This window comes from Struthio camelus, chromosome 5, assembly GCF_040807025.1.
Source record: "Struthio camelus isolate bStrCam1 chromosome 5, bStrCam1.hap1, whole genome shotgun sequence".
Classification (NCBI taxonomy): Eukaryota; Metazoa; Chordata; class Aves; order Struthioniformes; family Struthionidae; genus Struthio; species Struthio camelus.
Genome location: NC_090946.1, coordinates 7,555,540 through 7,580,577, shown reverse-complemented (window position 1 = coordinate 7,580,577; position 25,038 = coordinate 7,555,540). Strand labels below are relative to the sequence as shown.

Sequence of the window (25,038 nt, the reverse complement as noted above, 5' to 3'; positions counted from 1 at the left end):
GGGCGCTCGGAGAAGAAGCAGAGCCCCCCCCCGCCACGAACCAACCAAAAATGTTTTATTGTCTTGTCGAAGTGGCACCAAAACATTGACCTGTTGCTCTTTGTTTGGAGGGCGATAAAAGAGCTGGGGCGGGGGGGGGGGGGAGTGGGAGGGGGGGGCGCGTGGCCCCCCCCCCCCTCCAGCCCCCCAGGGGACCAGGACAGGGCGGCCAAAGGAAGGGGGGACGAGCCCAAGGGGCCGAGGGGGAAGGAAGCAACTTGGGGCCGGGGTGGGGGGGGGGAACCCTGCGAGCGTTGTACAAAGTGCATAGATGTGAGTGTGTGTGTGTGTGTGTGTCCGTCCGTCTGTCCCGCCGCGGGCCGGACCCTGGGCCGCCCGGCCGTCAGCCTCCCGGGGACGCGCTGGCAGCAGAGCGAGCCTGCAAGAAACAACAGCGGGCGGTCAGGCGGCTGAGCCAGAGCGGCAGGCAGACCCCCTCCGGCCCCCCAACCCACCCCACCCCGAGGGGATCCCCCCGGCAGGAGGGCCGGCGCTGCGGGGCCTGCGAGGGTGCAGGGCGCCCGGGCCGCCACGGGACAGGCGCAGCCCCCCGAGGCCGGAGAGGCGGCGAGGGAGCCGACCTGGCTAGGCCCGGCCCTGGTGGGGGGACTGGAGGGGGAGAGCCCGGCCCTGGCGAGGTTTCGGGGCCTGACACAAACCCAAGCTCGGGCCGCGGCCTCTTCGCCGCCCGCCCCGCGCTCACCCTGTCCGATCCGGCTCAAGATTTCTTCTTCTTCAGCTTCAGCGCTTGCAGCCAGTGGGGCGGGGAAGCGTCTGACCTGGGAGGACCCGAGCGGGGCAGGATTAGGCAGCGCTACAGCGGCGGCACAAGTCCGTCTGTCCGCCCCACCCGCCCACCTCCCCGAAACATTCGCTCTGCTGGGTGCATCTCCCAAACCCCCAGGGTCCCCGATCCGGGGCCGCGGCAGGTGCCTGCAAAGAGGGGGCCGCCCCCACTCCGGCTGCTCCCTGTTCTCCGCAGGGATCAGCGTCAGGCGGGAGAGCAGGAAGCGAGCGAGCGGGACTGGGGCCACCCGACCCGCGCCGCCGGCTGCGTCTTTAAGGGCTTTGGCCCAAGCTCTGTTTAGGGTGGAGCGGCCAGGCTCTCCCAGGCAACCGGCCCTGGGAAAGCCGGGCCCAGCAAAGCTCCCGGCCCAGCCTGCGAGCCCGAGCGCGGGCTTCGGCGGCGCCGGCGGCTGCGGTGCTCCAACGCGGTCCCCGACGGCCCACCGACGCTGCCCGGCTGCCCAAAGCTCCTCCGAGACCGCCGCGCGCCCGTCGACACCCTGCCGAGACCTCCGCATCCCAATGTCAGGCCAACTCCTCCGGACACCCCGCAACCCCCCGACGCCCCACTGCCCCCAACGCTCCCCTATGCTCACACCGCCCTCCTCACCCCTGACACCCCGCAGACACCCTCGCATCTCCACCAGCACCTCCAGCGTCCCCCGATGCCCCTTCGCACCCGCCGCTCCGCTGAGACCTCCAACACCGCCGTCCCGCTGTGCTCTAACACCCTACCAAACGCCCCTTTGCACCCGCCGCTCCGCTGAGACCTCCAACACCACCATCCCACTGTGCTCTAACACCCTACCAAATGCCCCTTCACACCCGCCGCTCTGCTGAGACCTCCGAGCTGCCGTCCCGCTGTGCTCTAACACCCTACCGATACTGCCAACAGCTTTGATGCTCCGGCAGCACCTCCGCATATCAGCAACCACCAGCCTTGCCAGCAGCCCCCTGACACCCCCAACCCCCCTGCACCCACCAACATCCCTTTACCCCTCTAAAACACCCCCAACACCCTTGTGCCCCTGAAAAAACCCACGCGCTCAGCGCTGCTCCAAGCACCTATGTATCCCCAGCTACAGCCCTCGCCAAGGCACCTAACTGGATAACACCCCCCCCCCGCGACACCCTCACAACCACAGCGGCAGCCTCACCTGCCCCAAAACACACAGGCACATCAGCTCACCGACACCCCCGGGGCAAACACAAACACCTCCAACAGTCGCACAGGGGTGCGGACAGGCGGTAACAACCCCCCACTGCTGCGCACGCCCCCTCTAGCCACCCAATTCCCCTGCCCCAAACACACACACCCATCACCACAGTCCCCCCCCCCAAACCAGGTCCCCATCTTCCTCCCAGCCAAGAGCCCCCCCCCCCAAGCGTTAACAACCCCCTTGCTCACCGCGACCCTCCCCGCGCCCCCCCCCCACTCACCCTGAGGATTTCTCCGGCTTGGGGGGCAGCGCCAGGGGTTTCCCGCTCAAGCTGGGGATCTTGCAGGACTTGGAGCGTTGCACGTGGGGGTCCTTGCCGGGGGTCGCCTTGCCGTCCCCCGGCTGCGCCCCCTCCTCGGCGGAGCGGTTCCGGCCCCTCAGCTTGGCCTGGGGGTGTCGGGGAGGGGGGGGGGGGTGAAATCAGGCACGCGGCGCCCTCCCCCAAACCTCCCATCGCATCCTCCCCCACCCCTCCCAGCGCCAGCCACCCCTGCACTCGCAGCCTGCCTCAGTTTCCCCTCCCCTCGCTAAGCCCCTAAATCCTCCCCTCCCAAGAGGGCAGAGATCGCCGCACCGCCCAGCCGGCACACGTCCCCCCTGCTCGCTTGGGGTCCCAGCGAGCCTCACCTTGAGGGCGGACGCGTTCAGACCAGGGAAGAGTGGCACCTTGACCCCCTTGCCGGACGGGGACGCTCGGGCCCGGCGGCTCTTGGGTTCTTCCGCTGCCTCGTCGTCGTCAGAGGCCGCCGCCGCGCGGGCTGCGCGGGGCTCTGCGGGGAGGACGCGGGGCACGGCGTCACCACGAGAGAGCGACGCCGAGGTCACGCCGCGGCCCCCCGCGCAGGCTGCCTGCAGACCCGCGCCGCGGACCTACAGCCACGCGGTCGCCCTCCCGCCGTCACCGTCCCGCGGGCTCTCACCTGTCGAGTCCTGGAAGATCCAGCTGTCGCCCTCCGCGGCGGCCCCGGGGCGCAGGGCGGGCGCCCGGTGCCCCCGTTTGCGACCCAGCTGGGCCTTGCTCCGGTACATGGTGCTGTCCAGGATCTCCGTGTCCTGCAAAGCCCCCGCGAGAAGTCAGCGGCGAGCGCTGGAGAGCCCCAGGGCCTGCACCCCACCGACCAGGCCAGCCCAGGGTGCCTACGGGCCCCCACAGCACATGCTGGGAAGGGAAAGGCGGCCGGCTCCCAACAGCACAGCGGGGCCCCAAACCTGCGGCCTGCCTCTCCAGGAAGAGAGGGACAAGAACAGCTCACGGCAAGCGTCTCCCTGACCGCTGGGCTCCCCCAGGGCTTACGAGGGGGCCGGATGCTGCCCTCTCCCCACTCACCTCCAGGAAGGTGAAGTCCTGCCCGGAGAGATCCTCGGGTCCCTCGGGCTGAGGAGCGTCCCAGGACAGCCGTTCCTCCTCCCAGCTTGGTGGCCTCTTCCCATCCGGGTGGTCCGAGGGGGCCTCTTGGCTCTCCATCTCCGGCAGGGTCCCGCCGGCAGCCTCCAGCAGCGGAGAGGAGGCCCTGGGGCTCTGCGGGGCAGGGGCCAGCTCGGGCAGGTCCCGCTCGTCCGTGGAGCTGCGTCTCTGGAGCAGGGTTGGCGGCTCGTCCAGGGGGGACGCGGCGGACAGGGGGTCGGCCAGAGCATCCCCCAGCACGGGGCTGCGGTCCGAGAGACGGGTGCCTGCGGGGCTTCTGCTCGGGGAGACAAGACGATGAGCCCACAGTCCCTCCAGCTCCAGTTTCACGCCAGCCCTTCCCCTGCCCTGAACCTCACCTCCATGAGCCTTCGACTGCTTCCCAGCACCCTCCTGGGGAAACTGAGGCACGGGGAGAGTCAAACACTGCTCCCACTGACTTGGGGACAGAGCTGGGGACAGAGCCCAGGTGTCTGGGACCTTCCCCTTCCCCTAGGGTGTCATCTGCCAAGGCCTGGGGCAGAATCCCACCAAGGGGGTGGCACCTCTGGGAAGTTCTCCCAAACCCCCTTCCCAAGGGTTGGCAGAGAATTTGGGGGCTGGGGAGGGTACCGAGAGCACCAAACCCGCAGAGGGCTCAGGCCACCTCTCCCCATCAGGTTTTACGGGGCAAAGGTGCAGAGAGAGGGGTGAGACCCCCAAAGGCGGTCCCCGGCCCCCAGGAGACAGCCAGGAGGACGCCAGTCCCAGGCACTGGTGGGAGGTGACCCAGGGGCCCCAAGGGGCAGGAGGAGGCAGGCTGAGATCAGCCACCTGCCGAAAAAACGTCCCCAGGGCAGAGGTGCTCACAGGGGCGGGGAAGGGAGGTGCGACGTGGGGTCCAGCCAAGGAAAGGTAGCAATTCCTGGAGGAACCATAAATCCTCCTGAGCCAGGGGAGGAAACTCGTCTCTCCCTCCCCTTCCCTTGGGCGACGGAAGGTGCTCGCAGCAGGAAACCGCGCGGTTCCCAAGGCAGTGGGTGGGGGTTCTCCGCTGTCTAATAACAGGTTGAACCAGGCTGGGGCTTTCTGTCCCTGTCTCCTGGGATCCTTAAATTCCCACAAACTGCATGAACGTATCATTTTGGGAAACCCCCAAGCCCTTAAATTTGGCTGAAATCAGGTTATGGCATTCCCGCGTCTTGGCAGGGGAAGATAAGGGCCCGGCGACAACTCTGCCACCTCCTCGGGAGGCAGAGGGAACACCGTAAGCCCCCCAATCTTTGTGCGTCAGAAGGAGACCAGCACAGCACTTCCCAAAGGCATCATCCCCTCCTGGAAACCCTGACGGCAGATCCTGCTGGGACAAGTTGAAACCCAGGCCCTCACAAGGCTCCCGCTCAAGTTGTAGGGCCGGAAGGGAAATTCGGAGGCTGGGGAAGAAGAGCTCCGGCAGCCCAGGGCCGGAGGCAGCAGGTCTCCCGGCTACGGGCGAGGGGTGGCGCGATGCCAGCACGGGGCGGGCAGCAAGCTCCAAGCCACCCCGCGTCACGACCCCGAGGGACAAAGGATCCCCCCCACCGCCAGCCCCCTCCTTACCCGTCCTCCAAGCTGGTGCTGGCTCCCCGGCTCTGCTCCGCGGCACCGAAGTCCCGGCTCTGGGCTGCGCACCGGGCACCAAACGCACTAGCCCACTCCTGGCGCCCGGCCTCTGTCTCCCCGGCCTCGGCCGGGGGCTCGCACAGCTCCATGCTCCAGCCGGCTTCGCTGAGGTCTTGGCTCCAATCTGGTTCCTCCACTCCAGCCTCCCTGCGCAGGGCAGAGCTGCTGGGGACAGGCAAGCTGCCTGGGCCTTGATCCCAGGCTGTTTGGCCCGGTCCTTCCCCGTCGGTGTCACCGGGGCCCAGTCGGCTGGTGGCATCCAAGCCGCTGAAGGAGAGATCCCTGTGCCAGTCTCTTAGTGTTTCTCTGGGCTCCGGGGGCTCCTGCAGGTCCCTGGACCTAATTTCACTGGCCCAGGGTGCCGGGCTGTCCGACGAAGCTCCAACCCTGGAGGGATCCGGCACCCGGTCTGTCCCGATGATGCCGAATTGGTTCTGGCGCTCAGCTCCGCCAAGGCCGAGCTCTTCACCCCAGTCCCTGCTACCGATAGCACCGCTCTCCTGCTTGTCGGAGCTGCTCCAGCCAGGCTCTCGAGCTGGGTGATCAGGGGCACGGGCCCCAGGCAAGTCTCCTTTTCCGACACCGAAAGCATTTGCTGGCTCGGTTTGGCCAACGCTGCGTTCATCAGCCCAGCTCAGCCGGCCGGCACTGAACTCTCTATCTTCCTTTTGGGAGGTTGTAGAGCTGTAGTCACTGGCCCAGGCTGGTCTGCTGGGGCTGAACTCCCTGTGCTGCGTCTCCATATCCCTGGGGCCGTATTCGCTATCCCAGGCTGGTCGGCTGGGGCTGAACTCCCTGTCCTGGCTCTCCATGCCCCTGGGGCTGTATTCGCTGGCCTCAGCTGGTCTGCTGGGGCTAAACTCCCTGTGCTGCGTCTCCACGTCCCTGGGGCCGTATTCATCAGCCCAGGCTGGTCGGCTGGGGCTGAACTCCCTGTCCTGGCTTTCCATGTCCCTGGGGCTGTATTTGCTATCCCAGGCTGGTCTGCTGGGGCTAAACTCCCTGTCCTGGCTCTCCATCTCCTTGGCGCTGTATTTGCTGGCCTCAGCTGGTCTGCTGGGGCTAAACTCCCTGTCCTGGCTCTCCATATCCCTGGCGCTGTACTCACCAGGCCAGGCTGGTCGGCTAGGGCTGAACTCCCTGTCCTGGCTCTCCATATCCCTGGCACTGTATTTGCTATCCCACGTTGGTCTGCTGGGGCTGAACTCCCTGTCCTGGCTCTCCATGTCCTTAGTGTTGTATTTGCTGTCCCAGGCTGGCCTGTTGGGGCAAAACTCCTTCTCCGGGGTCCCAGTGTCCCCAGTGCTGGATCTGCCAGCCCAGCCCAGCGTAAAATCCTCACCCTTGGTCTCGGCGTCCCTCTTGCTGTAGTTACTGGCCCAGTCTGGGGTGATCTCCCTGTCCTCGATCTCCTTCTCTGCAGTCCCAGTGTCCCCAGTGCTGGATCTGCCAGCCCAGCCCAGCGTAAAATCCTCACCCTTGGTCTCGGCGTCCCTCTTGCTGTAGTTACTGGCCCAGTCTGGGGTGATCTCCCTGTCCTCGATCTCCTTCTCTGCGGTCCCAGTGTCCCCAGTGCTGGATCTGCCAGCCCAGCCCAGCGTAAAATCCTCACCCTTGGTCTCGGCGTCCCTCTTGCTGTAGTTACTGGCCCAGTCTGGGGTGATCTCCCTGTCCTTGATTTCTGCGTCACCAGTGCCATACTCGCCAGCCCAAGCAGGTGTGACGTCCCCGTCCTGGGTCTCCGCGTCCCCAGAGCTGTATCTGCCAGCCCAACTAGGCTGCCTGGAGCTCAGCTCCTTGTCCTGCTGCTGGCCGTGGCCCCCGCCGTAGGTCCGGCTCCAGTCAGCCTTCCCGGGGCCGATCTCCTCTCTGCTGCCAGCACTGGCCAAGCCGTAGCCGGTGCCCCACTTGGGTTTGCCGGCATCGAAGTCTTGATCCTGCAGGCAGCTTTCGCTAGCGCCGCGGGAGCTGGACCAGTCGCTGTGGCCCAGTCTCATTTCCCCCATCAGCTCCGGCCCTCTGTAGTCGCTGCCCCAGTCCCTTTCGGCAGTGCCGAAGGCCCCATCCTGCCGGTCCGCGTCACTGACACCGCGGGTGCTGTCCCAGCTCGACTTGGTGCCAAATTCCCGGTCCTGCTCTGTCTCACCGGGCCAATCTCTCTTGCCGGCCGCAGCTTCACGGGTCCAATCAAAGGTGCCAGCTTGGTGAGACCCGCCGATGCCGAACTCACTGCGCAGGTCCTTCCGCGACCAGCCGAGCAGGTCCTGGGTGGGGGGACAGGGTCAGGGGGAGGGGGGGAGAAACATGGGGGAGGACACGTCAGAAAAGGGGAGGGGGGTGTCCTCAGATGCACAAACCCCAGGGGCTGAGCCCCCGTTCCCGAGGAGCGGGCAGATGCCGCTGCCGGTCCTCTCCCAGGCGCTGCCCAGGCCGGGAGCTGCGAGCCGGCCGGCTCGGGAGTACTCACAGCGGCCGTGCTTTCCCAGCGCCCGCCCCAGGCCCGCGCGTGCCGAGCCCTCCCCGACTCGTCCCGCAGCTCCAGGTTGGCCAGCAGCTTCCGGAGGACGGCCGTGGTCGCCGACTCGCCGGCCATGGCTCCGCAGCGGGCCCTGTGCGCGCGCGGGCGCACGCGGCTCCGGCAGCTCTTGCCGCCCGACCCCACCCCGGCTCTCCCTGCCGGCACGGCGCGCGCCGGCTCAGCCTCCGGCCGACCCGTCCCACTGCTCCGCGTACTCCCTTGCAAAGCCCGGCCCTGCCGGAGACGGCCCGGCACGGAGACGGAGAGAGGCGTTAACCCTTCCCGCCGCGGAGCCGCGCGTCTCACCTCCGGCCCCTCCGCGTCCGGAGGGCCGTGCCCCGCGCCGCGGCTCACGGGTGACGCCAGCAGCTCCGTCAGCCAGCCCGGGTCGGCGTGGGGATCGGGGCCTTTCGAGGTCTCGGCGCATCCTTCGGCCTGGCCCGGCCCACCGGGGCCTTGCAGATTTATTAGGCGGCCGCTCGCTTGCGCCGGCTCCCCGGCCGAGTCGGCCTCCGAGGCCGTATCCTGCGGGACGGCCTCGCGGAGGAGGCAGGGCTGGGCTGGGGGCTCAGCTTCAGCCGGGTCCCGGTCGGGCTCCGACACGTAGAGCGGGGAGCAGAGCGCGACGCCATCCCGCACTTCCTCCTCCTCCTCCTCCTCCGTGGAGGCCTCGGCCTCTCGCTGAGCCACGGGACCCCCCGGGCACAGATCCCCCTCCGCTCCCCGGCTCCTGGCCACCTCGGGACTGGGCTCTTCGGATCCGCTGTCCCCCTGGGAACCTGGGGGGCAAGGGGACGGACCCTCCCCATCCGACTCGCCCTCTTCGGAGAGCCCCGAGTCGGGCGTCTCCCGGATGGGCGACCTAGGTGGGGAACCGAGCCGCTTGGCACCCCGCGGGGCGGCCCGCGACGGGAACGTCCACTCAAAGGACTGGGAGAGGCTCCAGCCGGACTCGCTGCCCAGCGACCGCTCCGACGGCGGGTCCCCGGGACGGGGCAGGGCGCTCAGGGAGCCCCCCAGCTGCCCCATGCCCTGCCCTTGGGTCGGAGGCTGTAACACCCCTTCCGAAGAGCGCCGGAGCCCCGAGTCTCTGGAAAGGGACGGAGGGTCGAAATCAGGACCCCGGGAGTCGTCAGGGGACCCCTGGGACACCGGGGAGTCATCGGGTCCCTCCGGAGAGCCGGGGGGACGAGAGACTCTAGCAGGGGGCTCAGGGTCCGGGCTGGGCGGACCTGGGGACCCAGCGACAGCCTCAGGAGAGCCAGGGGAGCAAGTGACTCTAGGGGGCAGTTCGGGAGTGCCCGGAGTTGGGGGGCTGGCGGTGTCAGGCGATCCCTCGCTGGGAGTGTGCGGGGAGCCAGGGGGACGGGAGACGCCGAGCCGGGGGTCGGCCACGGAGGAGGGAGCTCCCGGGGCCTGGATGGAGGCGGCCGAGACCTCGGCTGGAGGCTGAGCGGGGGATTCGGGCGAGCCGGGGGCCAGGGTGGCGGAGTCGGGGGCCAGGAGCTCCGGAGGGGCATCGGGAGAGCCAGGGGCCGAGGCAGAGAGCTCGGCAGGCCGGAAAGGAGCTCCTGGAGCCGGGGCCGGGCAGGCGGGGGGCCTGGGGGAGCCAGGGGGTCCGAGGGTGCCTGGCTGGAGAGAGGAGAGCTGTAGAAAGAGCAGGGAAGGGGGGGGGGGGAGGCAAGTCACTCAGCAGGAACCTCACAGGCTTCCCACCCCCCAGATCCCAGCCCCCTTCTCCCAGTGTAGGGGGGCCAGCCCTGATTTTAGGCACCGGTGCCACCCCTCAGGCCACCCCCTTCCCCAAACCCCAAGGCAGGAGGTGCCCACGCTTCCTGGCAGCATCAGGGCTGCTTCCTGCGTGACTCAGCCCAGGCAGCTCCCAGTTTCTCAGCGGCGCTCGTCTCCGCTCCTCGCCCTGCCGCACAGGGCATGGCAATGCCCGGAGCCCTGATCCGGCCCCTACCTCTTGCCCCCGGCCCCCCCCCCCCCAGCAGCCCCCACCCTCTGTAGCACGCTCGGAGACTGATAGAAACAGAGAGGAAGAACTGAAGCAGGAGGAAGTAAAAATAAGTAAAAATCGCCCCCAACCCCACCGGGCAGCTGGGCACCCGGGAGAGGGGGGCCAGTCCCGGCCAGCACCTGCGGAGTTATTTCTCCGGGCCTGGGGGTAGGGGGGGGGGACCCGGGCGCCCACGCCTGACGTGTCCACCCTTAGCGTCACCGTGAGCCCCAGGGCACTGGCACCACCCCGGGCACGGGCAGAGGAAGGGGTTGGCAGGGAGCCCGAAAGGGCCTGGCCTGCCCCACCACATACCTGCCAGGTCACCAAATCCCCGCCGTGCCGGTGACTCACGGCTGCTCCCTGTCCCCAGCGGGTTGGGGCAGCCGAGCCCCCTCTAACCCCCCTCTCCCCCCAACGCCGTAAGAGCCTGGCCCCGGCTACCCGGGCCTGGCCCCCCAGTACGAGAGCCGGGGGGCACAGCGCGGGACACCTCGGTTCGCCCGAAGGAGGAAGGAGAGACACGCACCCCGCACAGAGGGAGCCCCGGAGGAGACAGGAGAGCCCCGAAGGAGAGAGCCCAGGAGCGGAGCCGCCGCGACGCCGGAGAGCGAGGCGAGAACTCACGTCAGGGGGGGAAGGCGGCCTCCAGCGTCCGCGGGGGTCCCCGGCACAGCTCGGGCCGGCTGGGGGGGAGCCGCTGCCAAAGAGAAACAAGGAAAAGGGATAAATCCCTCGCACGCCTCTGCTCTCCTCTCCCGTCCGCCAGCCGCCGCACCTCCCGGCCCCAAACCGTCCGGCTCTGCCCGCAGGAGGAAGGGGTCAAGCAGCGAGCGGGTGAAGCACAACAGGCCCAAAACCCGCTCCAAGCAGTGCCCGAAACAGGCACTGAATCATCAGGAATTTTTTTTTGGACTGCAGCGGAGAGGAGGAAAAAATATCAGCAGCAATCCCCTTTCTGGAAAGTTTCTGTCCTTTGGAGAACAAGTTTCTCACACTCGGGATTTAAATAGGTTCCCGGAGGTGCCCAGCTTTGAGGAGCGCAGCCAAGCGCTGGCTCCCAACCAGGACGTCCTGCACCCAGGAGTCCCGCAGATCCAGGCTCTCTCTGCCTCGGCGTAGGCAGGCAGGAGAAAAAACAGCAAGGGTGGGAAAAAGGGAGCACTTCCCAGGGGTAGCAACCCCTGTTATTCGCGCTGTCAGGGAGGCCCCTGTTTCGGGCAGCGGGATGGCCGGCTGGCTCGGGTCCCAGCCCTTAGAGGGTTGCAAGCGTGGAAGCAGTTCCTCAACTGGGACAGCCCGTTCCTGTGGTTTTAATAAAACCACCCAGAGCTGTCGTGGGTGACCCAACCTTCCCACGAAGGCAGCTCAAGGCACTGTCTGGTTAGGAGAAACACGATCCTCGTGCTGGGAACCAGACCTCAGCTCTCTTCCGATCCCCGTTACTCCGTCTCCGGCACCGTTCAGAGCGTCGTACCCCTTCCCCGTGGCCCTCTCGCCCCCAGGGACTCGGCCCCGGCCGCTCACCTCATCTCGGGGATCGGACAACCGTCATCCCCCGTGCCCAGCTCACCCCCAGCGGGCTGGGGTGCCTGGTGGGCTTCACCGGGGGCGTCTCCATCCGCCTCCCCGCTGGGGCGTCTCCGGAAGGCGGTGAAGGTCTTGGACCCGAAGCGAGAGGGGACATCGGGGCAAAAAGGAGAGAGCCGGGCCCGGTCGGGGCTTCCCGGACCCTCCTTGCTGTCCATCTTGGCCAGGATCTCTTCCACGGTGGTGCCAGGGAATCGCTCCAGCTTGGCTGCCACCGGCACCGGCGTTACCTTGAAGGGAGCCGGGCCTTTGCGAGAGGGTGTCAGCGGGGCCGGGGGGAGCTCATCAGCGGGGGTCGAACCCACGTCCCCAGCAGCTGAAAGCGGAGGGGACGGGAGCCCCTTCCCGTTGGGGGTCTCGGGCGACTTGAGGCTGAAGGAAGGGCGTTTGAGGGCCCCTCCGGAGCCGCCCCCGGTGTACGGCTTGGGCCCCGCCAAGCGGTTGATCTTCTCGGCTGAGGGCAGCTCGGGGCGAGGGTGGCGCGGCCCCGGCGGGGGGTGCGGGAGGCAAGGTTTGGCAGGCACAGCTGGCTTGGGCAGCACACGAGGTTTGGGCCGGACAGGCGGTTTGGGGCGAGCGTTGCCTGTGAGAGACACGAGGAGAAAAACAGCGTGTGGGAGAAGTTACTACTCTGAGCCGAGAGCAGCAAACTCCTCTCGCGGGTAGACCTTGGACGGGAGCCTGGATCCCGTCCTCCTCCCCTGCCCTGGCCCCCGCAGAGGGGAAAGGCCCGCTGCAGACTGGACTGGCCTCCCCCAAACCCCGTTTCTCTGCGTGGGGGGACGTACCTTTCTCGGGGCTGCCTGCTGCCAGCCCGGCCCCCCCGTTGCCTTTGGCGGAGGCGCAGGGCAACGGGGGGCGCAGGGGCTGAGGCTGGGAGGCCATGGCGAAACGTGGGCTGAGGCTCAGCAGACTCGGTGCGCGGTCAGCCCCTGGGGAGAGAGAGGTGTTGCGAGGAAGGCGCTCGTATCGCCTTTCTGGGCTCTGATGTCCGTGGGACCCGCACCCAAGGAACCCCACTGTCACCCCGCCAACCCTCTTGTTCACCCGTACCAGCCTTTGCCCCCAAGCCCCAGCTCGCTCGTACCAACCGTGGCACAGGGCCGTAACCCCAAATGTTGCGGCAACCCCAAGTCTGTCCCCAAAGGCCATGCCAGTTCCTCAGTCACCTGTCCCAACCCCCCCCCAAACACTGTGCCAACCCACACACAGCACGACATCCCCCCGTTAACCTGTACCAACCCCAAAATACGATGCCAGCCCCCAACTAATTTGTACCAACCCCCTAGACGCTGCACTGACCCCCCCCGCCCAGCCCATGTGCCACCCCCAGGCAGCTTGTACCAACCCACGTGCAGCGTGTCACCCTCGATGAACTTGCAGCAAGCTCCCGCACCCCGTGCCAAGCCTGAGTTAGCCTGTGGCAACCCCCCAGACGCTACACCCGCCTGCATATAGCATGCCAGCCCCAATCAGTCTGTACCAAGCCCCCCTCTGAGATGCCAGGCCTACCCTCCGCCGCTACCAACACCCGGCGAGCGTGCCAACCATCGGTCAGCCTTTATCGGCTGCCCCGGGGCGCCGTGCCAACGGCCTCCGCAGCACGCCGAACCCACGCTGCGCCCAGGCCAACCCTCTCAGCGCCAAGCCCCGGGTTGCCGGTAGCACACCCTGCAAACACGGGGCCTCCGCCGCGCGCTGCCAACCCGTCCCACCCCTCCTGCCGGCTGGGCCAGTTTGGGGGGGGGGGGGGGCCACACTCACCTTCCCCGCAGCGGCCTCATGTCCGGGCTGGGACGGGGAGCAGGGGGACTCGGGGCAGGTCCGCAGAGGGAGGCGGCCCCCAGGCTGGCACGGGGATGGCGCTGGCGTTGGCCGGAGCTCGCGTGAGTGACTCACGAAGGCTGCGGGGACAGGAAAAACTCGCTCAGCTTCGCTCTCGCTGCTGCTGCCTCCTCCTCCTCCTCCTCCCAGCCCTGCGCTGCCCTCCCCTCCGCGCCCTGGGCGGTGGGATGGCTGGGGTGAGGTGGGGGGGGACCCCCATCGCCAGATTTTTTGGGCTCGGCCGCCCCCTCCTCCTCGCTGCGGGCCCCCCAGAGCCGGGGGGGGGGGGGGAACACGGACAAACACACACACACACATCTGGAAACCATCGGCCCCCAGCGCCCCGCTCCCCCCACCCCGGCTGCGGCCTGCTCCCGTCGCCTTGGCAACGCAGCCCCTGCTCGATTTGCCCTCGTAGGGGCCACTAGGGCCGGGCTAGCGGGCCCGGTGGGGGGGGGGTAAGCACGGCCTCCCGGGGCTCCCCCCGCTCCCGTAGCCCCCGGGGGTCCCGCAGCTCCCCGGGGGGGGGGGGAGGCTCCGCCCCACCCGACCCCACCCCACCGGTACCGCTCGCTCCCCCCCCTTCCTCCTCCCCGTCCCTACCGGGAGGTGCCCGGCGCGGCTCCGCTCACCCCCCCCGTCGCCCCCCCCCTCGTCGCCGTCGCCGCCGCCGCCGTCCCCGCCCGCGCTCACCCGCCGCCGCCGCCGCGCTGCATATTCATGAGCGCGCGCCCGCCCCGCCCCGCCCCGCCCCGCCCGCGACGTCACCCGCCCCGCCATAGAGCGCGGCGGGGCTAGAGCGGCCGCGGCGCCGCGTGGCCGCCACCGCCTCCCGCCCGCGTGTGCCGCCGGGAGGAAGGGCCGGAGCCGCCGCCCGGCTGCCATAGAGATGGCGGCCAGAGGGGCCCTCTGCCTCTCCCCCTCCCCAAGCCGAGGGCACTATGGGGCGGGGGTGGAGCAGCCGCCGGCGCCATAAAAGAGGGGGGGGTCGGCGGGGGGGGGGGCTGCCGACCCCCAGCTTGCGCCTACACCCTGGTGGGGGCTGGCGAGCAGGGTGGTACGTGCCATAGAGAATGGGGCTAGAAGGGCCTCCTGCCCACCTGTCCGTACCATAGAGAGTGACCCTCTGGGCCAGGGTTCTGGTGTGCTACCTCCACCCGGACCCTGGGTGGGCTCCAGTCGCAGCCCCCCCACCCCGCGGGACAGCCACCTGCCCCACGGCCACCCTCCCCCTCTCCCTCCAACTACAGCCACACTCTCGGGTCAGCCCCCTCACACCCAGCGGCAGCACACAGCCGGCCTGCAACACCCCGCTCTCCCTGCAACCAGCCGGCTCCCCTGGCCGCGAGGGTAGCGCGCGCGGCAGCGCAGCGGTGCTGGTAAATAAGCATGCGGTGAGGGCCTCGCCCCGTCCCCGCACAGCCCGCTGCGATTGAATTACAGCCTAGACCGGGAAGCGGCCGCAACAGGTCGAGCGGAGAGACGGTAATGGATGGCCCCGGAGAAGAGGCGCTAATCGGATCAGCCCCCGACCTCTGCAGCGGAGCCAGGGGCCAAGAGGGGCTGGGGCGGCCGTGCAAGCACTCGGCGCCATCCCCGACCCTCCGTGGGGGGACGCGAGGCCCAGAGCGGCCGGCTGTAGCACCCCCCCACACCCCACCCCGCGTCGGGGAGTGGAGGAGCCCTGGGCCCCATGCTTTCCGCTGAATTGCATCAGGATCGACCGTGGGGCCTCCATTAGGAGCCTGATGGCTCCTTAACGGAATTAGGGAGGCCGAAGGAGGGGCTCGGGGCTGCTAATGGACGGGCAGGGAGTGAGCTCAGCCTCTGGCCCCGTTTCAAGGACAAAACGGAGCTCGACCCCTGCCGGCTGCAGCTGCGAGGAAGCAGCCGCGGCACAACCCGGCCCCGGGGTGCCGCTGTGGGGGGAAGGAAGAAGGAGCCCACCCTGCTCCCTCTGCCTCCCCCGGCTCCGCACCCACACTCACTCCCTCGGTGGGGTTTTTTTATTCAATCTGATTTGCCACGTGAACGGACCCAAAATACAAAAAAAAAAAAAAAAAAAAAGAGAGAGAGAGACTGAAACAAACCCGAGTATTTAAAAAAAATAAATTGGTGAGAAACAGGGCTGAGGTGAGACTGAGGCCCCTCCTGGGCCTCCTTGTGATGGGGTCTCGCTCCCCCAACCAGGCACTGAGGGGAGAGGGCTTGCCTACCCTGCTCTTGCGTCTCCCTGCCCCCGGCGGTACGGGCAGGAGGACTCAAAGTCGAGGCAAGGTGGGTTCAGAGCCGGCTGTAGCCCAAGATCTGGGCCCCTGACGCGGGCCGGCCCGTCCCAGTCCTCTCGCTGACCTGGGAACCAGCCTGGAAACGGCAGGGACGGGGCTAATCCGAGCCGGACACAGAATCTTCCGAGCTGGGGGGCAGGCTGGCAACTCCCTCCTCCTCCGAGTCCTGTGGCAAGAGAGGACGTTAGGACAGCGGTACCTCGGCAGCTCCTGTTCACCTGCCTCTCCGAGGTGGGTCGGGGTGATGGCGGGGGGCTTTGCTGTCCCTTGGGAACAGGCAGAGGCGTCAACAGCACCGAGCCCGCGCGTCCTCCACCATGGGACCCGTAGGGGCCGCCTGCGCGTAGCATAAAGACGGGCCAGAGGGGCCACTCCCACAGGGATGAGATGAGCGAACAACAGACAAGACGTACCAGAGGGGTGCGCTCCCTGTAGAGGTGGGACGGGTGTACCATTCCCAAAGAGATGACCGGAGCGCACCATAGAGAAGATGGGGCAGAGGACCCAAGCCTGCCAACAGAAGTGGAAGAGCCATACCTCCTTCTTGCTCTCTCCAGAGGAGCTCTCATCACTGGAGACAAACTCCTTGCTCTTGAAGCTCTCACTCAAATTCTTGGCAGGGGACTTGGTGGAGGACAAAGACTTGGAGGCTGCACCTTTCTTCTCTGCTTTCCCCTTCATCTGCTTCTCCTGCTTCTTCTTCTTCTTTTTAGACCGCTCCCTGTGTTGGGAGGGTAGAAGGGAGAGAAGCGTTGCCTTGCTGACAGCCCGCAGCCAAGGATACTGCCCCCACGCACCCCAACCCCAGGCACCCCGATGGCTGGACAACAGACAGATTTCAGAGACGCAAAGCCCTGCCACCTCCCCCTACCAGCCCTCTCCGCTCAGCCCACTCACGTCTTGGAGCTTTCTGACTTGCTGCCCACACTGTACTCCTTCATGGCCTTCTCATAGTCCCTCCTGGCGTCTTCTGCCTTACGATCCCATTCCTGCAGCCAGAGCACAATGTTGGCAACGCCTTCTCCCGCATCCAGTCCTCCACCACCATCATCTGCACCGCCAGAGTCCAACACTGTCCCCACCCGCAGCGCACCAGCACTCCCACCACACAGCTCACCACCTCGGTCAAGACTGTGCCCGCCCAGCAGTTGCCCAACCCAAAGACATCACCTCCGCACTGCAACGCTTCTTTTCTAACCTCCTGTTTATGGAGTGCTAGGTTCCTGAGACCAACCAAGGGCCTGCCACGCTTCCTTCCTAACGTCCAGCCTCTCCCTCCTAGACATGGATCAGCTCCCCCCACCAGCAGAGCAACCCAGGTGCCCCTCGCAAATTCCTCCTCGTTGTGTGCCTAACCTCTTTCTTCTCCTTGGACATGGCTTTCCAGAGCTCCCCAGCCTTCTTAGACAAGTCTGTGATGCTGATGCCAGGATGGTCTGACTTGATCTTCTCGCGGTTGGCGTTCAGCCAGAGCATGTAAGCTGACATCGGCCTCTTAGGAGCATTGGGGTCTTTCCCTTTCTTGCTCTGGGAAGGAGGGAGAGAACAAGCATGAAAGCCTCGTGCAACGCTATTCACTAAAGACTTCAGGGCTGCCCCAAGACAAAGGGCTAGGTCTCAGCGTGCCTCCTATATCCCACCGGTAATTCAGCCCACCACTACACCGTCGGGGGAAACGGGTTGTCAGGCCACGCCTCCAACAACTCAAAGCACCCACTGGGCAGGTTGCTGGAGACAAGGTGTCCAAAAATCAAAAGGACCTGCCAGGCACAGGCACCGCAAACCCTTTGGAAGGGACTCAACCCAGACTCATCTGCAGGATGAATAACAGTCTGCTGAAGGCAGAGGAGCCAGGTTTGGACAACTGACCCCACTAGGGCAAAGCACGGGGAGGTGGTGGGACCAGATCAGCCTGCAGCAGAAACAGGCTGAAGCGAAGCAGCTCAGTTGATGTCCCGGGACCCAGATCTCTCCTGGTGTTGCTCCCAACAGGGAACAGCAATCCACGCTCCAGGGACGCCAGGTCCTGCTCTTCACTATCCCACCAGCAGCAGCCTCTCACCTCCAACTGCTTCTTGCGGGGCTTGCGGTCTTTGACAATCTTGGCCTTCTTGGCTGGCTTCTTCTCGTCCCGGTCGCTGTCACCGTCACCGCTGGAAGAGCTAGCCGAGGCATTGCTGTCAAATCTGCGTGCAGAAACTCGGCTTTAGGAACAGCTCAAGACCCCAACCCAAACGAGATGAAGCACAAAGTGGGGGAGATAGAGCAACGATGAGCAAACAGTAAGACTCGCCCCTGAACTTTCCCAGCCTCCAGCAGCCTGTGGTTCAGCGACTTCCTGAGCTGAAGCTCTTGTGTACATGCTTAACAACCGTTAATAGAATTTTCTTCCATGAACACAGCTGGTCATTTTCTGAATTCCTGTAAGCTTCAGGCGTTCCGTTCCCAGCACCCCACAGGAAGGGGCTCTAGAGCTGAACTACACAAAGATCCACCTTGGATCTTTGAACCTGGCTCCCACTAGCACCCATGATGCCCCTTAGCTCCTACAGGGCAACTGCGATTCTCATCCACCCTCTCCCACCAATCAGCATTATATGGACTTCTACCCCACTCTCCTCCTGCTGTTCTCGCTTTTCCAGCCTGAAGAGCCAAGGCCTTCTCAAGCAGGCCTCCTCCAGAAGCTAATCCATACATATTATCATTCCCCTCACCTTTCTCTAACTCTTGTGTGTCTTATGATACCAATAAGGAGGTAGAGAGCCCAAAACTGCACCCGCTTCTCAAGATTTTAGGGCAAGGGATTGCTAGAGCAGGATTTGCTGTATCTAGTGCATTCCCTAATGTTCACGCAGCCCCTCACCACCACTGCCCCCAACGTGACCCTCACAAACAGCAGCTTCCAAAAGCCACCCCAAGACAGGCTCCCGCCCAGCCTCTACTCACTCTTCAGCCACGTCGTCATCTTCTTCTCCAGGGTTAAATGACTCATCTGGAAGGAGAGATTGCAGGGGTCAGCTTACAGCAAGGCAAGGACAGACAGCCCAGCAGGAAGGGGATGGCAGTAACCCCCCAGGGCAGGACTTGACAGAGGGAGCACCAGAGACAGACTCCCAGGCAGTCCCTCACGCATACCCAGCCTCAGCCCTCACCAGTCTCCTCCCCAGAGCCGTCGCTGCTGTCGTTGGCATTCTCTTCCCGGATCTTGCCCTCCTCCTTCATCCTCTCCAAGTAGGCATCGTGCTGGTCTTCGTCTGAGTCAGCATATTCGTCATAGCTCTGCTTCATACCCTGTGGGAGAGATGGAGTGAGGGCCGCTCTCTGTTCTCCCCTCACCTATACGCACACCACCTCTGGAAACTACAACTCCTGGCATGCTCCTGGGCGCGCACAGCCCCTGGGCAGGCCCCCACACGCATGCATGGGCCAGGTTGGGAGGGGAGGAGGAGACACCCATCACGTCCCCTCCTTCTCCCCACCAAGAATCAAGGGAGGGGAGCAAAAAAGGCACCCCTGGAGTGTTAACTGAGTTAGGTGGGGGCCCCTCTCACAAATCATGCCGGAGTTACTGGGATTAGTCATGGATCACCACAGCCATGCAGAGGAAACCTGCACCAGGAGGAGGAAGAGGAGGAGAAAGAGGAAGGGATATCGCACGGACCTTTTTCCTCTACAAGGGCAAGGAGAGAAAAGAGAGGTGAAAAAAAAAAAAAGAAAAAAAAAAGGAAAAAGCAGCAAAATTTTGGATGGAAGAAAGCCCCCAGCTCTCTCCCCACCCCATCCTGCAGGCCAGCAGTTCCAGCAGGGCACAGGGAACCGGCCCTCCTCTGCGGGTACCTCCTTGAGGCCTCGGTTCTTGATGTTCAGCTTCTTGGCATTGACGAAGTCAAAGAGCTTCCCGTACTCCTCCCTGCAGGAGAGACAGGGCCGTCAGGGACAAGTGGGAATCGGGGTGCCAGCACCCATGTCTGTATGGTGCATGCCAGAAACACAGATCACCTCTCCACACTGGTGAGGGTGTAACACGTGACTGACATGGAGGACACGGGGGCAGCGCAAAGAGCAGCCGAGAGGGTCCAGCGACACCCTGCCACGCGTCCTGCGCCCACCTCTCTATGCTGCTGAAGGTGTACTGCGTGCCCTGCTTGGTCTCAATCTCAAAGTCAAAGGAGCGGGTGGTGGTCGTCCCACGGGCAAAGTTGACGAAGGAGATCTCATCGAAGCGGATGTGAACGGGTGGCTTGTGCACGTAGATGAAGCCGCGCTCCAGCGGGTAGAGAAGCCCCGAGCTGGCCTTGTAGGAGCAGGTGATGCACTGCGCCCCAGAGTGTCTGTGAGGGCAAATACAACCGCGTTATGCCAGCAGAGAACAAACACCTTCCCTGTGCACGCCCCCCCAGAGCGAGACCGAGGATCTCGGCAGCCCAGACAAGTCCATCAGCTGCTCCCCCAGTGTGAGCCTCAAATCTCGCAAAGTCCCTTCTCCTTGATCACAGGAACGGGAGAGAAAAGGAGGGGCAAGTTCTGCTGTCAGAGTCTGGGAGAGATCTCAGACAGATAGCGTTTGAGATTACAAAAAACATATCCATAAAATAACAAGCATCTCCTATCCTAGAGAGGACAAGCCACACTTGGCATCATCCCCCTTCTCCACGCCCGCTCCTAGAGGGGAAAGACCCCAGGTCTCACCGCCCACAGTCAGAGGCAGCAACGCCCCCTTCTTCCCTGGCAGCAGCACGCCTCACCCCTGGAAGTTGCCGGGAACAGTGATCTTGCGATTCACCAGTGCCTTCATGACCCGGCTGACCATCTCGTAGAGGGAGCCCGACATGTTCTTGGTGAGCCGCCCCTCGAAGCGTTTCTCCACCTCCTCCCTGCACGGCGAAAAGAGAGGGCAATGGTGAGAACAGGGAGCTCAGGCTCCAAGGAGCCCTTAGCAGGCAAACAGGGAGACCAACTCAGGAGCCCCAGGGGCTAGATGCCCCTGACCAGCTCCAGCATGGGAACGGGGGGATTGTTACCTCCCTCCCAGCTCCCTCGAGCCCCCAGATCCAGGTGGGGTCCAGGGGGGGTTGCCTGGCAGGAGAGGAACTCACTCGTTCATGTTGAGGGTCAGTGAAATATCTTCATCCTTGGAGAAGAGCAGGATCAGGAAGTGGTAGCGGGTCTGGCCTTGCTTTATCGGGGGGTCCAGGCTGATCTGAAAGAGAAAAGGAGGTGAGAAGCCGAGAGCCCCCAAACCCGACACTCGTCACCCTTCCCTGGGGGAAGGGAGACCCCTCATCCCCTCCTCACCACGAAGAACATCTGCCGCTGGTCCTTGTGCGGGAGCAGGAAGAGGCGCAACACAGTAGTATAGGGGATCTTGTAGTCAAAGGTCTTGCCGTGGAGATGCAAGAAGGTGGGATAGATACGGATGTCATATCGCCCGCGAGGCGTCAAGCACTGCAGTTCCCGGAAAATGCAGATGGCATCCCCAGTGGCCTGGATCACGTCCGCCTTGGAGAGGACGTTCTGAGCGAAGGCCTGCAAGGCAAGGGCGTTGAGGTCAGGCACCAGGTGAGGACACCCAGCTGCCCCCTCTGCTCTCCCCTCGGTCCCGCACTCACCTCCACAGGGTCGACGCCGTCCTCCTGGGTAGGGGGCACGTAGAAGCGAACCTCCATGAGCGAGACCTCGGCATCATCGTTCTGGTGGAACTCCAGCGTCACCTCGTTCTTGCCTGTCGTGCACTGAGACACGTTGCTTAGGGGGATCTCAAACACCGGCTGCTCTCCGATGTCAAAGGAGAGAAGCTGTCCTACAGGAGGTGGGGAGGGGAGATGCAGCCAGTTACGAGAAGATCAAAACTACTGCTCTGCAATGCAGGGATAAGAATCTAAGGCCCACACTGCTGGGCAGACCCAAGGGGGTCTGATCCTAGAGCCCCTCTCCAGCAGCAGCCTCGATTTTCTCCCAGACTCCGGCAACGCTTCCCCTCTTCATCTCCATACTTACTGCGCAATCTGCCCAGTTTTCTCCTTCCAGCTACGGCCAGCCACAGGCCCAGGAGAAAAAGATTGAACACATGCAAAAACCAGGGAACTATCTGTTCCCTTCTTCCCCTGGTGTCAAGCCTTGGGGGAGCCTCCATCAGCTCCCACCCCAGGAAGTGGCAGGCACTGGCAGACACTTACCCCTCCCACAGTCCTTTATTTTACACTGAGCGTCCTTTGCCTGTAGAAACCTTCCCCTGGGATTTAGGGCCTGCATCTATTTCTTACTTCCCTAGGATAACTTACACCCACGCTCTACCCGAGGACGTCCCTCAGGAAGCAGGTAGCTGCAGATGCCCAGAACAACATCGGAAGCTGTTAACAGCCAAGTACTGCGCGAACAACCGTGCTGGTGGAACGGGAAACTGTCCCCAGCTACTGGATACCGCCCTAGCTCCACCACCTTGGCATGGGAGGTCCTGTCTGCACCCAGCACAGATCCCCTTTCTGCAGTAGCCCAGAGTCACTGGGCTGTTCCTAGCTCGCCACAACTCACCTCCAAACCTCACCGTCCCCCAGTTCCAACCCTTCACGCACAGGTCCTTCTCCGCCAGTTCCAGGCGGTAGTGGGCCTTGAAGAAATCTGAGAGCTTGTCAAACTCCTGGGCCAGGGTGAGAAGCAGGAAAAAAACAGTGAGTGTCTGTCAGAAGCTACCAGGTGCTCATGGGCACTGCCCAGAACGCATAACCAGGACAGAGTCCCACACACAAAAGGAGGAGCAAGAAAAACAGGGGTCAGAGTTGTTCTTAAGAGGAAGGAGATTGGCACTGCAAGGCTCACAAGCAGCAAAGCTAGATACGGAACAAGCAAAGAGGCTGCAGAACAAGCCCACAAGAAAAGGGACAGTTTTAGGGAAGAGAAAAAAAAAAAGCGCACTCCATGTTTTGAAGGGCTTGTGCAGTGCATGTGTGGGCATGCACGCAGCACGGCTCAGCCATCAGTCAGAGACAAGGAGAGGTCAGAGACAACGGGGCTTGGGGGCTCACCGATTCCCGGAAACCATCGTATTTGTAGACGTGGCCGTTCTTGGTGAGCAGCTTGAGGCCGTGACCGAGCGCCACGCGTCGCCACACGCCCTCCGCCAGCTCCGACGCCTGGATGTTGTCCACCTTCCCCGTCTTGCTGTTCTTGAAGATCACGCCCTGGCGGCTCAGGCGCAGCCGACCATCGTTCTGACGGGAGAGGCGGGCGTGAGGCGGGGCACAGCTCACCCCGCACTCACACCCGCGGAGAGGGGGGCAGCCCAAGGGAGACACAGCCCTCAGGCCCTGGAGCAGGGAACTGCCTCCCTTGGCACGGAACAGACGGCTGCCCAATCCTTCTAGGTGAAACAAGAGGACTCCCTTCAACACCTCCCCGGCTTTAGTCCTCCACGTGCTCTTTGCACGGGTTAATGTACAACGCGCACGCCTCTCAAAGTAGCTACAGCATTTACCAGTGGCACCCCTGCTCCTGGAAGCGTTCCCAACCACAACCTCGCTAGCTGCACAACAGGCAGGCGCTAAAAGCCCCTATTGATGGGGGCTCCAAAACACTTCAGCCCTGGAAACGAGGCGCCGCCGCTCTGGTTTCCGGTCGAGATCCGCCAAGCGCTCTCTGCCAGGACAAGGCAGCGAAAGAGACGTAGGGGCCCACACCCCAGTGCACAGCGAAGCGCCTGAAGCGTTTGAAGCGTTACATCTACGAGGCCACATCTCGCATTGACGTGTCACCTGCTCGTCTCCGGCCCCAGAGACGCAGCAAGCAACGCAAAGCTTTGGCGAGCGTGTGGCCCTGCAAGACACTCCTGCCACAACCGCAGGGAGCCCTTCCCGGGCAGACTGCTGCCCAGCGCTCTCACCATGGATCCCTTGACCTCCTGGTATATCTCGTTGAACTCCAGCGTGTCGGCCATGGCGGCTTCGGGGCCGAGAAAGCTGCGGCGCCTGGATTTTCAGAGAGGGAGGACGCCGAGAACAGCGAGTCTTTCACTTCCCTCCTCAGCCCGGCATGCCCTGGTCGGGTGGCAGGCGAGGACAACGTCTGAACAACGAAGCGCTGGGGGAGGAGAAGAGGGTGAGCAGAGCACGGCAAGGAGACACCTTGAGTTCGAACCCCTCGGGACAAGAAAGGCTCCTCTGCCGAGGAGAAGCTCACGCGGTCCAGACAGACGGGAGCACAGAGAGCCGAAAAGCTGAGGAACGAGGCTCGCTCCCGGCACCCCCACCCCCAGAGCTGTCCCTCTCCACCTGCTCCCGCCCCCCAACCCCAGCTAGCCTTGCCTACACCCCCGCGTCCGACCCCCCGGTCCCTGGGCAAGCTGCCTGACCCATTTTGGGGGGGGGGGGGGGGACGCACAGTCCAGCGGGAGCTGCCACGGGGCGACCGGACAACCCCCCAACTCTCCTGGCCTGTTCTCCCTTCCCCCAGCACCCGCCAACACCTCTGAAGCTCCCTCCAAGCCGCCCGAGCCCCCGCCAGCCCTTCCGGCCCCAAACTCCCACCCCCTCGCCCCCCCGCGGGCCTTCCCCTGCCCCTCCCTCCGTCCCCTGCCACCCCAAACCGCCTCCCTCTGCCCCGCGCCCCAAAATGCCCCAGAGGCACAACCCTGCCCTCAGGTTCCCCCCCCCCCCAAAAAACCTTCCCCTCCCACCCGCCTCCCGGGCCCCCCGTACCCCCCCCGGGCCCCTCCCCCCCACCGAGCTCCGCCGCCCCTAGCCCCCCCCCCCACCCCCAGACCCGCCTCCCGGGCCCCCCAACCCCCGTACCCCCCCCAAGGCCCCTGCCCCCCCCATCCCGGCCCCTTGTCCCCCCCCCCCCCCCCCCCCCCCGCACCGCGGCCACTTTTCCCGCCTGCGCAACACGAACCTCGCGCGGAGCCTCCTCCTCCTCCCCCCCCCCCCGCCAGCCGCCGCCGCCGCCGCCGCCGGAACCAGCCCCCACTTCCGCCATAGAGAGGCGCGGCGGCGCGGCCGCTCTAGGCGCCACCGTCGGGGCGGGGGAGGACCTCGCGCTGCCCGCGCGGGCCGGGACCATGGACAGCGCGGAGGACTGCGGCTAGAGAGGACGGGGCGCCCCCGCGCCTTTCCTCGCCGCCCCCCGCCATAGAGATGTCGGGGAGGCGGGGGCTAGACTAGCCGCTCCCTGCGGCCTCACCTGCGGCGCTCCCTCACCTGCCACCATAGAGAGCGGGCGGACTCCGGCAGGGCGGGGGCGCCGCTGCCGGGCGGGCGGGCGGGCAGCCCTGCCCCCATTGGCTGGCGGCGGGGGGTCAGCCCCGTGACGTCACCGCGGCGGCCGGGGGGGTGGTGACGTCAGTACGGGGCACCACACCCCCCAAAGGCCCCCCCCACAGGGGCCCCCCCAACACGGGACCCCCAAAACGGGACCCCCCCCACACACAGGGGCACCCCGAAAACGGGACCCCCAAAACGAGCCCCCCCCAGAGAGGTACCCCTAAAACGAGACCCCCCCTCCACAGGGACACCCCCAAAACGAGGCACCGCCACAACGAGCCCCTCCCCAAACTCGAGGGGAGGGAGGGGGGGGACAGGTTATCCACACACCCCAAACATGCCTCCCCCCCACCCCCCCACCCCGCTCCCCACAGCCGTACCCGGGCACCCTGCCAGCGCCCCCCCCCGCCTCCTTCCCAGCAGGGCGCCGGGGCGGAGACGGGGAGCCAGAGCAGAGAGATGGACAGACGGACG

At 65.2% G+C, this 25,038-nt stretch overlaps 2 protein-coding genes across 2 annotated transcripts; both read right to left on the bottom strand.

The window, feature by feature from the left end:
- Positions 1–29: 29 nt before the first annotated feature.
- Positions 30–13,105, bottom strand: TNKS1BP1 (tankyrase 1 binding protein 1). Its single transcript, XM_068944492.1, has 12 exons — positions 12,966–13,105; positions 11,990–12,133; positions 11,139–11,784; positions 10,239–10,311; positions 7,916–9,256; positions 5,029–7,355; positions 3,373–3,727; positions 2,966–3,098; positions 2,673–2,815; positions 2,266–2,432; positions 743–818; positions 30–418 (listed from the first exon to the last, which is right to left on the bottom strand). Exons 2-11 carry the CDS (start codon positions 12,084–12,086, stop codon positions 758–760), a joined length of 5,343 nt encoding a protein of 1,780 aa, XP_068800593.1. The 5' UTR covers positions 12,087–12,133; positions 12,966–13,105; the 3' UTR covers positions 30–418; positions 743–757.
- Positions 13,106–15,105: 2,000 nt separating this feature from the next.
- SSRP1 (structure specific recognition protein 1) lies at positions 15,106–24,280 on the bottom strand. Its single transcript, XM_068944493.1, has 17 exons — positions 24,197–24,280; positions 23,190–23,386; positions 22,336–22,521; positions 21,845–21,950; positions 20,923–21,113; positions 20,609–20,839; positions 20,410–20,513; positions 20,059–20,187; positions 19,423–19,644; positions 19,151–19,223; positions 18,466–18,604; positions 18,260–18,305; positions 17,376–17,499; positions 16,670–16,840; positions 16,211–16,302; positions 15,851–16,034; positions 15,106–15,479 (listed from the first exon to the last, which is right to left on the bottom strand). Exons 2-17 carry the CDS (start codon positions 23,241–23,243, stop codon positions 15,411–15,413), a joined length of 2,121 nt encoding a protein of 706 aa, XP_068800594.1. The 5' UTR covers positions 23,244–23,386; positions 24,197–24,280; the 3' UTR covers positions 15,106–15,410.
- Between the last annotated feature and the right edge of the window lie 758 nt (positions 24,281–25,038).

What these genes read in the sequence shown, in the direction of transcription:
- TNKS1BP1 (XM_068944492.1), bottom strand. Translation starts at nt 12,086, where the DNA reads ATGGCCTCCCAGCCTCAGCCCCTGCGCCCCCCGTTGCCCTGCGCCTCC. An exon ending in AGCAGGCAGCCCCGAGAAAG is followed by an intron (nt 11,785 to 11,989) that starts GTACGTCCCCCC and finishes TGTCTCTCACAG; the next exon opens with GCAACGCTCGCCCCAAACCG. An exon ending in GATCTTCCAGGACTCGACAG is followed by an intron (nt 2,816 to 2,965) that starts GTGAGAGCCCGC and finishes TCCTCCCCGCAG; the next exon opens with AGCCCCGCGCAGCCCGCGCG.
- SSRP1 (XM_068944493.1), bottom strand. Translation starts at nt 23,243, where the DNA reads ATGGCCGACACGCTGGAGTTCAACGAGATATACCAGGAGGTCAAGGGA. An exon ending in AGAACCGAGGCCTCAAGGAG is followed by an intron (nt 18,605 to 19,150) that starts GTACCCGCAGAG and finishes TCTCTCCCACAG; the next exon opens with GGTATGAAGCAGAGCTATGA. An exon ending in CTGGAGAGAGCAAGAAGGAG is followed by an intron (nt 15,480 to 15,850) that starts GTATGGCTCTTC and finishes CTCTTGCCACAG; the next exon opens with GACTCGGAGGAGGAGGGAGT.